The 18,810-nt window shown below is 37.6% G+C and overlaps 2 protein-coding genes and 1 long non-coding RNA gene across 4 annotated transcripts; 2 read left to right on the forward strand and 1 right to left on the reverse strand.

The window, feature by feature from the left end:
- Nucleotide 1: 1 nt before the first annotated feature.
- On the forward strand, nt 2-4,233 carry cd2bp2 (CD2 (cytoplasmic tail) binding protein 2). 2 transcript variants are annotated; one of them, XM_067382059.1, is made up of 7 exons: nt 2-87; nt 614-686; nt 809-941; nt 1,187-1,344; nt 1,426-1,999; nt 2,158-2,243; nt 3,946-4,233. In XM_067382059.1, the coding sequence occupies exons 2-7, from the start codon at nt 615-617 to the stop codon at nt 4,054-4,056; spliced, it is 1,134 nt and encodes a 377-aa protein (XP_067238160.1). In that variant the 5' UTR covers nt 2-87; nt 614; the 3' UTR covers nt 4,057-4,233. The 2 variants fall into 2 exon arrangements, with proteins under 2 accessions (XP_067238160.1, XP_067238159.1); XM_067382058.1 differs by lacking the exon at nt 2-87 and having other exon boundaries at nt 98-686.
- Nucleotides 4,234-4,474: 241 nt separating this feature from the next.
- prr14 (proline rich 14) lies at nt 4,475-14,996 on the forward strand. Its single transcript, XM_067382062.1, has 8 exons — nt 4,475-4,721; nt 7,574-7,712; nt 8,514-8,557; nt 8,649-11,276; nt 13,238-13,388; nt 13,477-13,586; nt 13,719-13,787; nt 14,663-14,996. Exons 2-8 carry the CDS (start codon nt 7,692-7,694, stop codon nt 14,985-14,987), a joined length of 3,348 nt encoding a protein of 1,115 aa, XP_067238163.1. The 5' UTR covers nt 4,475-4,721; nt 7,574-7,691; the 3' UTR covers nt 14,988-14,996.
- Nucleotides 14,997-16,505: 1,509 nt separating this feature from the next.
- Nucleotides 16,506-18,221, reverse strand: LOC137017634 (uncharacterized). Its single transcript, XR_010894623.1, has 3 exons — nt 17,935-18,221; nt 17,046-17,230; nt 16,506-16,639 (listed from the first exon to the last, which is right to left on the reverse strand). It is a non-coding gene; the product is annotated as an uncharacterized lncRNA (long non-coding RNA).
- Between the last annotated feature and the right edge of the window lie 589 nt (nt 18,222-18,810).

Raw genomic sequence — 18,810 nt, forward strand, 5'->3', positions numbered from 1 at the left:
CGGTAGAGATTGGGACAGAACCACACGAATGACGCTGTTCCGGTTTTAGTTTTGCTTAAATGGCGCAGCGGGTAGAATAACATCCAGGTAAGTATTTTATCGTGTGTTTAACACTTTATTAATATGAGTTTATAGCTAACCAATCCGTTAAGCGTGTGTATAAGTCGGTTGAAATTTATTTTGTGTGACTTTTGAATACATTAGCTATCTGACACACGCTACGAAACACGCTCGCAGCGTTAGCTCAAGCGTTGTACAGAAGTGTTAAAACAATTAAATGTGATTCTTCATCAGATGTTGTTTGTAATTTTCCCAGTGGATCACCAATCCAATGCATCCCATATATGTTTGTGTAAGGTTTGGTAGATATTGAAGAATTTGGCCTATATTTTATACACATCTCATATGTGTAGGAGTGTAATTAAGTGTCCTCAGGTCAACTGCAGTAAGTTTGCTTGTCTGTGAGGTGTTTACTGGCTTTTATGTACAGGTTTCATTTATTTAATCTGTTATGGAGTCCCAGCATCATGTTAAGAGTATGAAATGTTCACTACTAAATGTGTAACGTTACACATAATGTTGGATCATGTATTGAATCTTATGCCTCTTTTAGCATGTCGAAAAGGAAAGTGACTTTTGAGGATGGAGATGGGGAGATTACTTTGGAAGATGTTCCAAAGAAAAAGGTTGGCCTCGTATAACTCTTTATATTTAAGTATACATTGTGTCCTGTTATTTACATGCCTATTGTTATGCTGAAATGGATTGTAAAGTGATCTATTGCGCTTTATCCATTGTCTTTTTCCAGATCGTTGATGGTGTGAGTGGCCCAGGATCCAGATTTAAGGAGAAACACTCTTTGGACAGTGATGAGGAAGAGGAAGCAGGGGAAGGAGAAAATATCAGCAAATATGACATCCTTGCCAATGACGATGTGGAAGGTCTGAATAACTTGTTCTCGTGCAGATCATGAAATAAACTTTATGCACATTGCAGAATCTCCTTCCTGTTGACCTTTGCAATGCCTTCCTGTTAAATTGTTTACAAAGCTCTGGGATGTGAACATGTATAAATAATTTTTATGTAATAAATGGAACAAAAGACTGACAAATGGGTTGTGTGATAGTTATGATTAATAGTATTTAAAAATCGTATTAAATGTCTTTCACATTCCATGCGTTTACAGGTCAGGAAATGGCAACCATTGACTATGACGAGGGGGTGCGCATCACCCCTTTTAACCTCGATGAGGAAATGCAGGAGGGTCACTTTGATTCAGAGGGAAACTATTTCGTCAACAAAGAGAAAGATATCAGGGACAACTGGCTGGACAATATTGACTGGGTACATCTTATTCCATAAATTCTGATTAAATAATTGAGATTCAAAGATTAAGCTTAAAGTGCCAATGTTTTCCTCACACAGGTGAAGATAAAAGAGCAACCTGTGAAAAAGAAGAAAGGCCTTGCAGCAAAACGTAAGAGAAGGGTTGGTGATGAAGATGAAGCAGAGGAGGAGATAAAACGAGAGCAGCAGCAGAAAGACAGTGAAGAAGATGAGGAAGAGGAGGAGAAAGAGCCAGCAGAAGACCCTCTGGCTACATACAGTCATCATCAACTCACAGAAGCCATCATTCAGCTGCTGCTGCCTGGAGAAACCGTGGCCGCTGCGCTGAGAAGACTTGGTGGTCTTGGGGGACAGAAGAAGAAGGGGAAACTGAGAGGAGAAGAGGAGGAAAAAAAAGAGCCTTTTAACAGAGATGCTGATAAACTAGACAAACTGACAGCGTTGGCAGATAGACTGGTGGGGATTGGAGAATTTGAGATTTATCAGCAGACGTATGAAAAACTGGCCTACAAACTGAAGGGGTTGACTCCAGGAAAAGCAGCCAAAACGCTTGAGGAAAGAAAAGAGGAAGAAGAAGAGCTAGACATGTTCGCTGATGAGTTTGATGAGAGGCATGGTGCAGAAAAAGATGAGGATAAAGACAACAACATAGGTCAGTGGTGGGATGAGAATTTTGCTGTGATTAGATGCTTCTTAAATGAACCTGTATTTGTAATAGTTGTTGCAACGTTTTTGTCACGGTCACACATAATCCAGTCTAGTTCAGATATCCATGGCTAATCCCTCATTAATAGCAATGTTTCTCTCCAGTGAGTGATGAGGTCATGTGGGAGTACAAATGGGACAATGAGGAAAACTCTGAGCTTTATGGGCCCTTCAGCAGCCAACAGATGCAGGTATACATACACATTTCAGCAAGCAATGTTTTTTTTTTTTTTTTTTTTTTTACAACTAATTTCCTTTATTTCTATATTAAAAATAGCTATTAAAATGTAAAAACAGATGTTGCAGATGTAATATTGCAGTTTTTTTAGAGTGTCTGATATTGGCTTAAAGGGTTAGTTCACCCAAAAATGAAATTTCTGTCATTAATTACACCCGTAATACCTTCATTCATCTTCAGACCACAAATTAAAATATTTTTGATGAAATCCAAGGTATTTGAATCACACATAGGCAGCAAACGTCATTGCACTTTTCAAGGCCCAGAAAGGTAGTAAAGACATTGTTAAAATAGTTTAATGTTATGAAGCAACGATTTTGTCTCTTCAATGTCATTCTTACGATGTAGATGCAGTGCAGCGCTTCGGTTCTATGTCAAAATGCTGGTTCAGTATTGGCTGACGCTGATGCAAGAGCCGGCCAATAATGAGCTGGTGTTCTGGCGCACAACCCAGAAGCACTGCAGCGTAAATGGCGTAGGAGAGTGACAGGGAACAGAAGAAATTGTTAATAAAAAGGATTTCATCTTAATATGTGTTCTGAAGATGAACGGAGGTCTTACGGGTGTGGAATGGCATGAGGGTGAATAATTAGTGACAGAATTTTCATTTTTGGGTGAACTAACCCTTTAACCTATGGAAGCCTGTTTCCGCCACTAAATAAAAAAGTACATTAAAAAAACAGTGACTTTTTTCCCCCCTCATAATTGCGAGTTATAAAGTCAGAATTCTGAGATATAAATTCATAATTGTGTGATATAAAGTCACAATTTTTTTTTTTTTTTCACGCAATTCTGACTTTTTTCCTCACAATTGCGAGTTATAAAGTCACAGTTCTGAGGTACTCAATAGACCCTTTTCACATTTCCGGGTTTCTCAGAAGAGGAAGTCGTCGTAGTTGGGTAAAATTCTATAGCGGTGAATGAGAGATTACATGAAATATATTTTTTTGTGTTTTCATTTGCTCAAATAGCAAAATGAAAACTCCACAATATTGTTTTCAAAACTTTCAAAAAGAGGAAAAAAAATAGAAAGCGATTGATAACGGCAGTCAGAAGAGAGAAAATTACATTTTTACTGTCACTCCCATTGCTGCTGTATTAGAAACTTTTTTTGTAATTTAATGCAAAGATAATATAAGAGTTGTATCTACGTGAAAAAAAGAAAATATAAAAAAACTTTGCAGGATTTACGATATTAATGACCGTTAAAACACGTCATCACAGTGAAAAGGGTCTATTGTGACACTTTTTTTTCCTTCTCGCAATTGAGTTTATATCTCAGAGTTGTGACTTTATAACTCGCAATTGTGAGGAAAAAAAAAAGTCAGAATTGTGAGATATAAACTCGCAATTACTCCTTTTATTTTTTTATTTAGTGACGGCAACGGGCTTCCATATTAACCAATGGCATGACCGGCGAGTAGTATACAGGCGGAGTGGTTGTGAAAACTGTTAAACAGTCATAATTTTTGCATTTGTTTTGTGCCTGTGGTGGCAAAAAACGACACTCATGACCACTGTGTTAGTATTACCTACATTTGATACAATGCCACAATGATTTTGATCTATATCAAAGACGGACACTCTTGTGACTGAAAGTTTGGGTGTTATGAGCAATCGTAGTGTATTATACATTGCTGTATCTTGTATTCCAGGACTGGGTGGATGAGGGCTACTTCAAGGATGGAGTGTACTGTAGAAAGATTGGCCAAGAAGGTGCCCCGTTCTACAACTCCAAGAGAATAGACTTTGAACTCTACACATGATCTGTCTATGAGTCATGTTACTGCTTTTATTTGATTTCTTCTGCCCTTCCGACAGGGCTTCCCTGAATAATTGTTTACTCTTCAATTGTTTTTTGTCTTATGTACAAATACACTAGTATGTGTGCCTGTGTTTGATACATGATGTGTTTTAAAATAAAGACTTTCTGGCTGGATCCAACCTAATGTTTTGGTCAATGTAGCCATTCTGACTCATGCACTTCTTTTTTTTGGGAATTTCCCTTTTTACTATTTTACAAAGCAACACGAGGTTCATTATACAAACCGCGGGACTCCACATACACCAATGAAAGCTTTTTAAGTTCACATCGGGACAAAGACGGCTGCTTATGGCATCGCTATTGGTTGCATTTCTCCCTCCTGAAACCTAATTGGGCAGTGCGTTGACGCTACACAATTTCAATTTGTCCCAGTTTCAGACTCTACCCGAGAGGCGGAACGTGTTTTACTATGCGCGGTTCTGATTGGCTCTTGGACTGCGCGAGAGCACGCTCGCCCCGACTGATAGGTCCGAACCGTCAGCGCAGCGGTGAAACTCGGGCGCCGTCCGGCATGGAAATGTCACACAAACATCGGTGTTTTAGAAACAACGCCTAAAGGAGATGTTTCCACAGCTTCACGGCGCGCTTTCTCTCAAACCATTTTAGGTCAGTGTGCAGTTTATTTACATAATTTACACCTGTGTCTGAAGCACGGGATGGTTAAATGCTCTTTTAATGCAGTGTTTTTGGCTGGTTTGTGCGCAGATAGCAGCATAGCTCAGTTAGCCGCAATATACGTCGACGACGTACACAAAACCAGTGTCTGGAAACTAATATTTCTAATAGAGCCGCTGCTGAGCAGCTTAATTCATGAGCGTGACCTCTGAAGAGCTAATACTGGTTAATCTTTGGTGCTTTGAGAGTTGATGTGGGGATCTCTTTGACTCTTATGGATATTATTCTGCTAAAGTGAAGGTCTGCGATGTGAAACTGCTGTTGTTTCATCTTTTCTCGGTACAATAGTGCTGAATGTCGAGTCGTTTAGCCCTACAGCTAACTATTACACATTATAATGATGAGAAAATGTATAGTAATTGTCTAAAAATATTACTAAATGCATACTAAGTTTGGTATCCAAACAAAATATTAGGATTTTTTTTAACGATCGCAGCGGATACTCTTATTAAGCTTCACGGTGTATTTAAGTTAATTCGGTGTTTATTTATTATTTTTTTATGATGTCGCGCAAGAATTAGTAAATACGTCTCCATGACAACAGAAATGTGTTTAAATAAATAAAGACAGTGTTATGTTCTCACCGTTCACACCATCAGTGTGTGATTGATAAATACAATAACTAACGTTAATTGATTAGTTTCTGCCTGTATCTGTTATATTTTTCTTCTGTTGTTCTTACGCGTTTGTTGTGTTTGAGTTGATCTGTTGCTCATCATTACTGTGAAAATGAGAAATGTGACCTTGTCAACTAGCTGAAAGTTTAAGTTTTTCATATTTTATTTCAGTTGGCGTTTTAATTAGGCTAACCATAAAAACCCTGATATAAAAAAGTCTTGATCTTCGTCTAACTTGTCCTTTTGTTTTTATTTTAAGCTTTACTGTCTAAAATGAAAGATAAAGGTGTACACCACAGTGTGGACTTAAGGGTTAGTTCACTTTCAAATTAAAATTTCCTGATAATTTACTCACCCCCATGTTATCCAAAATCATGTCTTTCTTTCATCAGTTGAAAAATGAAGGTTTTTGAGGAAAACATTCCAGGATTTTTCTCCTTATAGTGGACTTCAATGGACCCCAAACGGTTGAAGGTCAAAATTACAGTTTCAGTGCAGCTTCAAAGGGCTTTAAACGATACTAGACGAGGAATAAGGGTCTTATCTAGAGAAACCATCGGTCATTTTCTACAAAAAAACAACTGTATATGCTTTATAAACACAAATGATCGCCTTGCGTAGGACATATGGCGTAAGCTTTTTGAAGAATGTTGAAAGTGACTGGAAGCACTTGCAAGGCGATCATTTGTGTTTATAAAGCCTACAGTTGTGTTTTTTTTATTTATTTATTTTTTTTCGAAAGTGACCGATCGTTTCTCTAGATACGACCCTTATTCCTCGTCTGGTATCGTTTAAAGCCCTTTGAAGCTGCACTGAAACTGTAATTTTGACCTTCAACTGTTTGGAGTCCATTGAAGTCCACTATAAGGAAAAAAAATCCTGGAATGTTTTCATCAAAAACCTTAATTTCTTTTCGACTGAAAAAAGAAAGACATGGACATCTTGGATGACATGAGGGTGAGTAAATTATCAGGAAAATTTATTTTGAAAGTGAACTAATCCTTTAAAGGGTTAGTTCACTCAAAAAATGAAAATAAGGTCATTAATTACTCACCCTCATGTCTTTCCAAACCCGTAAGACCTTTGTTCATCTTCAGAACACAAATTAAGATATTTTTGATAAAATCATTGGTTCGGAGCGTGCATCAAACTGCCGAAGTTAAAGGCAAAGACTTTGGCAGTTTGATTCATGCTCCGAACCACTGATTCGAAACAAAAGATTCGTAAAGCTTCGAAGCTTCATGAAGCAGTGTTTTGAAATCGCCCATCACTAGATATTGTTGAATAAAGTCATTTTATTTATTTTTTATTTTTTTTGGTGCACAAAAAATATTCTCGTCGCTTCATAACATTACATTGAACCACTGCAGTCACGTGAACTGTTTTAAATATGTCTTTAGTAGCTTTCTTTTTTAGTAGCATATGAAAGTGTTAATTATCTTGCAGGCAATGTAGGCCTCTCTAAGGCATTGGATTTTATCAAAAATATCTTAATTTGTGTTCTGAACGTCAGAACGCAGACTCAGTATCTCAGACTTTCATAAATGAAGATATTTCGAAAAAAATTTGTAGTGTTTTTTTTTTTTTTCTCCTAGTTGAAGTGACAGCTACTCAATAAAATGTATTAAGGCCACCATGAAATTATTATTTATGGAATAACTAATAATATCATAAATGATTGAGCCATGCACAACATCTCTTCTCTGATGACGTGTTTACTATTGTGAGGGCAGGACAACCTGTTATTCACAAGATCACAGCAATAGGAAACCACAACCGTCCAGCGATCCAGTCAATTCCTGATGGACAAATCAAATCTTCCTTAACCTTTTTTCTTGTTTGAGAAGCTGTTGCACTAATACCTCACAATAGTGAGGAACAAGCTATTGCAACTTCCATTTCATGCTGACTTGAAAATAAAAATGTTAATCTTTAATCTTGTTAATCTTCATCTTAAAAAATGTTTTATAATTTTTAAACTAGGTTTGTTCATCTTTTTTTTCTTTTTCTTTTTTCTTTTTTTTTTTTTTTAATCCTTGAATTCTAATGACCATAAATTGTGTTTATGTAGTAAATGAGTGCTTGATAATAACTTGGTAAATGCATCAGTGTAAACTAAAATAGGAGTGAAACTGGCTAACCAACCAGTGACCTGCTTGTCCACAGTTGTGATGATTTGTGAATAAGGCTGGCAAACAGAAAAAGCGGACTGCTCCACAGGACCAGGAGAGAGACTCAAACATGAGGCTCAGTCATCACATCCTCAACACTTGAGCTCATCCCCATGCAAGAGACAAACAGCATGGTAATGTCATGTTGTTTTTGTCATCCCTCAGAACTTTCATATTTCTCCTTTTTCATTGCAATGTATTTAGCTGACAACTTCTTCCAGACATAAGCCACAACTTAATGAATTCACACAAGCTGGTACAAGTTAGAGATGTAGTAAAGAATAGGTTGCTCAGAATATAGTTTAAAAAACCATCTGAGGCATTACTCATCATACTCATGAGGTGTTAATGTTGTAAGAGTCACTAAGGTGTCAGGGAGGGAAGACAGACACCGTGGATCTGACAGTGGCACACCTTTGTGAGCCATTCAGAGAAAAAACAAAAGGGAAGAAAAGTGTAGATAGTGAGGTATGAAGCCAAAAGGGCCATTGTTTAGGTTTTGCACTAACAAGTCATTTAGTTCTGCCACTAGTCAACACACTGGTTCTGTGAATCACATGACTGTTCTATACATGACTATCTGCATGTCATTTGTTGTCTATGTCTAATAATTACGCAAAAGTAAACCCAATGTAAGTTTAGCAATGTATCTTCACAGTTAGTCTATTGATTCACTCAATAAATATGTTTTTATATATATGTTTTTTTTTTTCATATTGAGTGCAACAGTCAGGTGATAGAAGTAAAACTCCCATTCGTTTTTTTTTTCCATGGAGAAATACATTTTTTTGCAGTAATGTATAAACCCTTCAATACTGATCAACTGAGCACAGAGGTGTATGCTTCTGTTACCCTCTTTTCAGCTTTATTTAAAGAAAAGTCTTCTTTGTGTTAACCTACTTTTCTTTATTATTTATTTATTTTCTTGTTTTCAGACAAGCTCTGGAGTTGCAGCTGAGATGGAGGAGCAATATTCAGAGTGAGTGGTATTGGGTCAGATGGACAATAATGATCTGTAACTCTTAGCCAGCAAACATGTTTTAAATATATCTTTTGTCTCTTTATTTTAGAGGTGAAAGCCACAAACCGGTGTCACCCTGTGTGACCTCACAGTTAGGAGATGGCAGCACCACAAAGGAGCAAAGCCATGACTGGAAGCCAATGCAGAAGGAGTCCCCAGAGAGCCCTTCAGCAATAAAACGATGGGAGATCGGTCCGCTTCTACAGTCATTCAAATCCAAGATGGCTAGCTTCACCGAGATCGTCATGAGTCCTGTTCGGCTTTTTAAGCCCAGTGACTCTCTGTCCTCAATTGCACTTCCTGAACAGCATGAACCATTGATAACGCAGTCAAATGTTGAAAATTCAACCCGGATTGAGGAGGGAGAGACTGGTGATGATAAATGTAGAAATGGATTGTTTCCAAAAAGGCCTTCTTCAGAAAAGGCGCAGTGTAACACTGCTCCAAAACGCCACAGAGTTGCACAGAGACTGAATTTTTGTACAATTTCGACAAGTAACAACCACAAGCCAGTATTGGATCATATTCAAATGCACAACGAGGTTGCACCAAATGAAGAAAATCAGATAGACTGTCCTTCGGGCCAGTCACAAGCCGTCCTTCAGGATGTGACTCATGTTGCCAGTCCTTTCCTCAGAACTAGATCAAATCTGTCCACAGACAAACCTTTGAATTCTGCAAGTGCCATGCATATGTCTAGTGAAGCCAATGCTCAAACAGGTGCGGTTGTTGTTCTGCATCAGCTGTCAGTTGAGAGACATACCCTTAGAAATGACACAGCCTGTGGATATAGTCTTAAGTCCTGCTCTTTAGAAGAGGGATCAAACCTAATGAAACCAGAATCAAACAGCAGCACAAACAAAACTTGCTTAAACAAGCCTAGTCCTGGAGCGTCCTCTTTTAGCACTTCCTCTAATTTTGATTTGATAGATAAAGACACAAGCACAGGTGGTTCGTCTGGCAGTGAAGAATCCTATTCACGGGTGTCCACTAGGAAGAGCCCTAGAAAGAAACTGTCATGGACGGCTGAGCCCACCTCCACTGAATTGGCCACTTTTGTGACAGGATCAAAGCCTTTGGGTGTGGAGATGAAGGAAATACAGTCTGAAAAGGTTATGGATTGGACACACCACTCGACTGAAATATCAGACCCTCCAAAGAGCTCTACTGTCAGGGAAGTGAGAGCAAAGAGAAGTAGAGAAACTCCTCGAATAAAGAAAGACTTGCAGGCAAGGAGGAAATGTGACATGCAGAATGCTAAGGGAAGACCTGCGAGAAATAAAAAGTTAAAAGACAATGGCATCACTCTGGAAATACACCAGGAGGATGAAACATTTATTGAGGTTAGGAAAAAGAGGAAAGGGGTTTCTACGATGTACCCGCTCCAAGACTCAGATGTGCCCATCTGTAGTGGTAATACTGCAGATGTTGAGATGAGAAATTCTGTAGAGACCTCAGAAGAAATGGGACAGGACAAGATGAAAAGTCGGTTGAGAAAAAATGTAAAATGTCGGACGTTACTGACCCCCAGCAATGAAGTTGATGCCACTGATGCTACACCCTCTCAAAACTGCACAAAAAATGTTTCAATTAACAAGAGTGTGCACGGCCATGATATAAATATCATGAATGGTCCATCAGAATCTCCAGGATTTCAGCACCCTACGCAGCCACAGGAGCCTAAGGCTCGAAAAACAAGACGGCATCTCAAAGATTCAGGTGATGCTTTGCAGAAGAGACACCTTCGTCCACCCAAGCATAAATTTGAGGACTACAGCGTGACTTCAGTGGTTGATCCAGCAGGACCAAGTAAACCTTCAAAAATAACACTACTGCACAACCAACAGTCTGTTACTGTGGCTGAGGAGCAGGTAACATCTCTTCCTGGACTTGAATTAAGAGAAGAAATGAAGGAACTTTTGTCACCTGATTCAACAGCTCTAGTGCATTTAGAAAGCAAACTAAGCAGACCCCTAAAGAAGGTAAACCGATCAAGAAGAAAAGCTGTTTCCATTGCAAAAAGAAAAGGAGCAGTTGGAGGCGAGGATGAAGCAGAGAGCCAAGAAAAGGCATCAGAAGCCGATCCAGTAGTGTCGTTGTCAGGTAGCGGTTCCAACCGCCTCCTGCGCAGCTACTCCTGCCCTGAAATCCCGTCCCTAGTATCCAGTGACTGTCATTTACCCCCGTCCCACACGCATGACAACAGCACTACCTCACCCAGCAGAAAGAGCTCACCCACTCAGCTTCCCATCCACCATCACTCTCCGTCCAAGCGCACTCGCCGGCACACCGTCTGCAGTGTGGAGATCGAGCGAGAAATTGCCCCTTTGTGTCTCCGTAAAGAGGTGTACCCTGCTAGTCGGGGTACTCCTTTGTCCCCTTCTTCCCCTTACTCTCCCTCCACTTCTCTCACAGCCTTAGCCTCATGTTTTTTGTCCAGTCCTTTAGCATTCTTGTCTAAAAGCTCAAGCCAAGGGCGTAGTCATGCTAACGATGCCAGCGCTGGCAGCATTTCAGCTGCCTCCAGTTTTGTTGCATCATCATCATCATCATCCTCCTCCTCCTTCAGTTCCCCTTTTACTTCCACCCTCACGTCCTGTCACGCTTTAACCGGCCTCTCCTCTGTTGTCACTCCCAGCCCTGAGACACCTTCTGCCTCTGTGTCATCACTCTGCAGGTAATTTATCAGATTCCCATCCACCCTATCCGAGTATACTCACTTTTTTACCCACTATTAAGTATGTTTTATGAATGTACATTATTATAATGTAGCATGTTGATGATAAGGGGTGCTCCGATTGATCAGTAAATCTGGCTCCAAGTCATAAGCAATTATCAGCTGAGAGCGATTTGGTTTCTAACGGCTTGTGCCAACGCAAACCCTCTTTTGGCATTAAAAAACTACTGTCAGGATTTATTAAAGACATGCAGTAAAAAATTTGCACTGAAAAGGCATGGACAGTTATTTTTGCTGCTGACCTTATTGCATATGCATTTGAAAGGGGTTACATTTCAGAATATTTAAATGAGTCATGCATGGTGATTTACTAAGGTTTGTGCTAGTCAATTTACTGGTATTTGCACCATTATTTACCACCCAAATAAAGCATGTCTTAAACCAGGCGCTAATTTGTGCTGCTCTTAGGTAGATTGCGTTAGTCATTACGGAAATTACCTGTGTCTGTGTTCTTTAATTTGTGTGTCGTCTGTAGATCATGTGCAGAACTTTCCACTCCTATCAGTGCTTTTATTGGAATTGTGCTCATACACTAATTTGCCTTGATTAGTAAATCTGACCCTTAATCCCCTCAATTTGCCGATCTCATAAACTGTGAGAGATAGCCTGCCGTGAGAGATATGACATAGATGACATGCTCGCAGAGGTACCATCTGAATCTCTGTCCGGATTGGGAAAAATAATTATAATGCTGATTACGTGGTGAGGTACAATTCATACATCTTATTAAATACATGCAATAACTTTTGACCAATCAGCATTTACAATAGCAGCTATTCAATCTGAATATATACGCTGATCTCCCTCCACTCCCTTCTAAACTCTTCCATCATAACAGTGCGTTGACCTCAATAAACCTCTGGGCCAGTGTTGCCAAGATTTCACTCAAAGTACACCATTTGGAAGACTGTATCAGGGACAAATTAGCCTCCCAAAACAATAAAATAAGCAGACATGGCAACAATGCACCAGAGAAACCAATGCAAAAGAAACTTTTAATATCAACGCCCAACAAATTAAAAATTCATTATAAATACAAAAACTCAATATTACATATTTAGATATTAGAATAAATTGGTGGATAAAATAAAATAAAATGACAAATATTAATAATTAACAAACGCCTGGGTTATAATTGACATCAATCTAGCATTAAATATTGTAGGTTCTTTCCTCATCTGTCTTAATATGGATAATTTTTGTGTAAGCCTCCCTTTTTAAAAATATTTGCACTACCATTTAAAAGTTAGGAAGCTAAGTTTTCGAAAGAAGTTTCATGTTTTTTAAAGAAGTCTCTTATGCTTGCCAAGACTGTTTGTTTGATCAAAAATACAATAAAAATAGTAATATTGTGAAATATTACAATTTTTAAAATTACTGTTTTCTGTTAATACATTTTAAAATGTAATTTATTCCTGTTCTAAGTTGAATTTTCAGCATTATTACTCCAGTCTTCAAGGTTTATAATTGTGTTATAAGCAGTTGTGCTGCTTAATATTTTTGTGAAAACAGTGATACATTTTTTTTCAGAATTCTTTGATTTTAATATGAATTTTAAAAAGTAAGAAGAAAAAAAAAGTACAAAAAGTTAGGTCTTTAAAAGTCTTGACTGTCACATTTGATCAATTTAATGCATACTTGCTGGATGTTGTAATGTATTAATGTTGTCTGGGGAAAAAAAAACTGAGAATCTATATAAATAATGCTTCATGATAAAAAGAATGCTTCAAATAGACTCCCTGATCAATGATTGGTATCGGCTGATACTGCTTCCATTGATTGGCCCCAAAAATCCTGATCTGAGCACCGTTATTGATGATCTGAGACATTTTCCCCATAAGAAGCAAGACCTTTAAAAAGATGCAAGTCAGTTGTTAAAATCAAACTTTTCTTCCCTAAAGTGCATTCTCTCAGAGTTCTTTGGAGGGAGACCATGGGGTGCTTCAGATGGAGTGTGAGGAGGCAATAGATGAAGAAGAGAGATCCAACTTTGACCTTAAAATCTCTGCAGCCATCTCAGAGGAGAAAGCATTATCAGACTCTGAAATCAAGGTGTGAGTTTTCTCTTAACTTTGGTTTGTGGTTTAAAATGTATCATTTTTCTTAATCCTTATTGCATCTTCGTTTTCTGTGTGAACAGACAGACATAAAGGATGGTCAGCGAGGAAAGGTGTCCTCTATTCGTATCCGTAAAAAGATTCCAAAGCCACAGAATAATCTCACCCCTATGGGCCTTCCTAAGGTCATCAGGTGTGTATGCGTAGAGAAGCTTATGGACTTGGTCATATTTTTCTTTTCTCCTTCTTCCTACCTCAAGCTAATGTATGTTTAAATTTACCTCATCACAGCAAAGATGCATTTTTTTTGTTTTGTGTTTTACAGAATAAAGAAGAAGGATTTCAGCTTGGAGGAAATCTATACAAACAAAAACTTCAGCAAACCTCCTGATGGGTGAGACATTTTTTCATATACGTTTTATTTTCTGGGTAGTTGAGCTCAATAACCCATTTATCAACTTAATTGATTCTCAAAGTTTTCTGGCCAGGCACCACATCTGAAATCAGACCATCCAAATACTACCTGTATTTATTTATCAACTTCACGCAGATCTCTTTGAGTGTAAGCTTAAGAACATTAACCCTAGGAGAGCAATTCAATTAAAGTGTATAGAGCAAATTATCAAGTCCATTTCAAACACATGAAAATTAAATATGAGTTTGGAAATCATTTTTATGTAAAACCCTCCCTCAGACTCAACATGGGTTAGTGCAGGTTTTCCCAGGTTTTTGGGGTTCTTGTGGGAACTGCAAGGGATTTGTGAGTTGCTGAAAAGCTATTTTAAAAAAACTATTAAATCATAAATAAATAAAATTTAAAATAATAATAATAAAAACCTTTTCCCCTTGTATTTTATGTATTTACCTGCATGTCAAATGACCCTTAATAACATCAGATAACCAAGAACATGTGAATGTGTTGTTAAATTATAAAAAAATAAATAAAAAATCTCATGGGGTACTTCAAGTAAATATTTTAAATTAAAGAGGTTCGGTTGACGTAAAGGTTTGGGAATCCCCGGTCTAGTGCATTTTTTTTTTTTTATTAATTCATAGTTGTATTTCATATCATAGTTTGATAATCACTCACTTAATGTTTATCAACTACTGCCTTAAATACAAATGACTTTAAGTAGAGTACTTGTATGTAGCATATTAGGACTAGAATTAACCTTGAGAGCATGCAGTTACATTTTGAGATTTTCGTTAGATGTTTTTGTTTCCCTTTTAACATCTGGTCAATGAAGCAACTATTGCAAACTTTTTCAGACGTTTGGAAACCATATTTGAGGTGCCTCTTAACCGGCGAGATGGCTCTCAGGCTGTCGTGGGCCAAAAAAAGGTGAAGCGCTTTGTTGAATTCCCTGAACTGGGTGTTCCCAGGAAGCCCAAGAAACCTCTGGTGGGTATAATTGCAGGGGGTGGAGCCCAGAGGAAGGCAGGAGGGAACTCTGGGATCTGTAGAACCAGACGAGGTGTCGGGGTCTCTTCTAAAGTGGAGGACGGACTCACTTTGCAGGAACTGGAGTCACTCCTTTGCTCCAAGCTTGAGGAGCTAGACACCTGGATGGCACTTCAGCAGGTAGCGGGCTGAAGCAGAGGTCTTGTTTGATCTGTACCAAACAATGGGCTTTGTGGGTATTATGTTGAAATTTACTGTAAATTCATCAAAGCAACAATAAATAGATTTGCAAAGCTGTAAAATCTGTTTTTGATTACTAGTGTACTGTAAATATTTTAGAAATACATCACATTCTTTATATATTTTGCAAGGCAATGGTTTTTATTTTGTAAATTGGTGTGATAAACAAGAAACACCCTTCAGAAGGGGTAACTGCCTCCCGTTTTGTCCTTTTGTAACTGTTCAAAGGAAGAGCACTTGTTTATATTAATCTGTGACATGTGTACATATATAATTCCTGCTCGCCACATCTCCATATCAAAAAGTGTTTCAAAGTAACAGTTGCTCATAAACCATTCCTTTCTCAGTATCTTACACATTAAACACATTTAAACTTCAGTTGAATGCCTTATTAATACACTCTCTCAATATGGCCTGTGTGTGCTTCATTATAAAGGAGACAGCACAAAGGCTTTTATAAAGTTGTAGCGGCAGCATTGAATACAGTGAGTTACCAGCGAGACAAAAGGTTGCATTGTTCAGTTTTAAATTATGCTTTTTGCTTCTCATAGAAGCATAAAGGATTTAAAGGTTTCAATGCATTCTGTACTTTTACTCAGGTACTCTAAATATAGTCCATTCACTTAATTTAGACTTTTGTTCCTCTTTGATGTAGTGACCTATAATACTGCTTATGGTGTTTGAACATGTTGAATGGTTTGTGTGTAAAATTGTTTGATATGTATAGCTGTCTGGGTTCTGTATTTCTAACAGAATACAATTGAACTGTGTTTTGTACATTAGTGTTTGGTCGAGTTGTTTGTATAGAAGTTCACAAAGAACAGGTGTATTTTGACTGTTAAACATTTTATTACAAAGACATGCAATGTACAAAACATCAAAAGCACAACGTACTGAAAAATACTTATTTACAAGAAATGAAAGTTAATAATGTAACACATCTCAACGTTTGACTGCCATGCTCTCCACGAGTGTTTCAATGTTTCATTTCCAATTTTCATTAAGAGCCTAAATAAAAACACTTTCTGAAATGTAAAAGTAGTTTTTGTCTTGATAGTGTTGATGGATTTTTTTTTTTGTGTGTGTGTGCATGGCTCCATCTGCTGCATATGTAACGAATTCCTTCAAAAATTGCATTGTCTAATTGCTATGATATAGATATTTCACTTATCAGTAGGATCCAGTATGTTTTGTTAATACTAAAAGCATACAAATTAAAATTGTTTAGCAAAGGTTGAACTGTTGAATCCTTTTTTTAAATACTAGGTAGCAGGTTTTGGACTTTCGATCCAGACTAACGGCAAGCACCATTCAAAACCCACAATGAATTTAAATAATGACCGTTAATGCTCCAATGTGAGCAATAAAACTCATTTCTGCACTCTTACAGTTAATTTAGCTGTAGAAAAGCTTCTGCTGTGTCAATTTATGAAGGTTATAATATAGGACAGTAATCCAATCAGTAATGGAAAGATGAGAATTAAAACCACCCAGGCCACAATGGACCCAATTCCCCATTTAAGAGCTTTATCGGCGTATTTCTTAACCATATCCCGTGTTTCCTGGCAATCATCGTGTTTAAGTCTTTTTCTTGTCTCTCGGGCCTTGAAAAAATGAAGAAAGAAGGTGTCAGATTCTTAGGTTGTATTAGATTTTGCATATGTTTCTTTTATCACTAATTACAGTTCTTGAGTTTCATACTCTTGTTCTTTGTGTGTCTCCTCTTTGCCAACAGCATCTCTTATTAGCAACATATCTCAGCCGAGTGTCTTTTTACAGAAACGTAATAATATATTGTCTTGAAATTACTTAAGAAATCCATGAAATATTTATTTTCATTGCACATCTTGTGTTTGTATACTCTAATCTTTCACTGAGACTGCATGGTTGGGTTAATTATAAGTTAAATTTTACATAGGAGATTAGTGATACTTATTACAATAGTAGTGCTGTAATACAATGGTACTTAACTGACATTTCAATAATAATGTATTAATAAGCTATAGTTACCTTGACAGAGTACATAAGGGACATAATTCCAAAGCAGGAAAGGCCACATATGATACTCCATATGGCTAATTTCCGATGATCTGCGTCCTTACAGACTGCAAGATTGTGCAAGTCAATCCTCTGCTCACGCCGTTCAAGAAAAGTTTCGTCAACTTTCACTTCTTTTAGTTCGTTCGCACTCATCTCTGTTTAGAGTAACAAAAAACAAAGTTTAAATGTAGGGAAGCCAGCATGGAAGTAATGGCACATTACTGTATTTTGATGATTTTGTATTGTACTTTATACTGTAATATACACCGTGTAGTGCAGATAGCTAAGTTCTGTTCTGTTAATAGTAAATAATGAGCCAAGCAGTGATTTAAAACAAGATTAACAGGTTCTTGACTCTGATTTTTGCATTCAGTTTTATTGGGGGGTAGTGTATGTGTATATATGTATATATAATTATAAAGTCAGATACACAGAGTGAGAGGAAGAATAAATGTATATTAGAATAATGTAACAACATCCTCTCAAGGCATTTAAGATGAAACGAGTTTATCTCATTGTTTTAAGGCTTGAAAAACAGGTATGGACAGATGAACAAGGTTTGACAGAAACTGACATCAATACTGTAAGATAGTGATGACAGATCTCACTGCTTGTTTTGGCTATGAGCTTAACAAACATTATTACTTGGCAATCACTGTTGTGCCATTTCTTTATCCCTCTCAAAGTTTCTGAATGACAAAGGCATGGATTAAATAGCCATGAATAGACTATCATGATGAATCTAAAATCTTAGCAATGTAAAGTCTGCCTCCAGAAAGATAATAATCTTTAAAGGAAGCATCAAATGAAAATCATGCCAGTTGAAATGGTTAGTAAAACTAAAGCTCTCAGTACTTACAGACTCGCCCAGACTTGATCTTGAGGGAAGAAGGGTCTAAAATTCCTCAGGTCGACCAGAGATCCAAAGGTATTTATTAACCAACTTTGGTGTTTTTGCTTTGAAAAAATGTCTGTGACCAGTGCTTTTCTAATCTTTCAGTTTATGTAGTTCTAGTTTCTAAAACTGTCACATGTCGTTGTCACAACTTCCAGGCGACTTCCCATCCAAACTTCCTCTTAATGTCAGTTATGTGTGTGAAATATTCAGGACAGCTTCTTTCGCTCCAGTTAAGCCTTTGAGGAGATAGGCAGAGTGTGAGAGAAATGCTTTGAACCTGTAGTACAACAGAATATAAACTCCACACCTCTTTTTTTTCAATGTTCCCTCCCACCGTCTTATTCACTCCCACACATACCTCTTCCCTTCACATTCTTAAAGTCTTACGTTTATCTGTCTGTTTACCACACCTTGTTTCTCTTTGGTAAATCATGAGTAGCTCCAGACTTTGTAACAGAGAAGCTTTGACTTCATGACAAACTGTTACTCATTCTCTCTCTCTCTCTCTCTCTCTCTCTCTCTCTCTCTCTCTCTCTCTCTCTCTCTCTCTCTCTCAACTTTTGTTTCTCTTTCTTTTTTACTCAGCCTCACAAGATTCAAGTTCTTGACATGTAAGCTGAGCTGATGTGTTCTGTGTCATATCTCTCAATTGTACATAAATGTTAGACAGCTGCATGATTTACAGTCATATTTAATGATCATTCTTTGACAGATTATGTATTGTTTTCAAACTTCCTTTTGCAAAAACATCAGGCATGATGTTTTTTAATAGACAGGACCTGAGCGTTAGAAGTCTGCATATTTCAGGTGCCACGCTCAAGGCCAGGCATGCAGATC

The sequence above is a fragment of the Chanodichthys erythropterus genome, chromosome 3 (assembly GCF_024489055.1).
Source record: "Chanodichthys erythropterus isolate Z2021 chromosome 3, ASM2448905v1, whole genome shotgun sequence".
Taxonomy (NCBI): Eukaryota; Metazoa; Chordata; class Actinopteri; order Cypriniformes; family Xenocyprididae; genus Chanodichthys; species Chanodichthys erythropterus.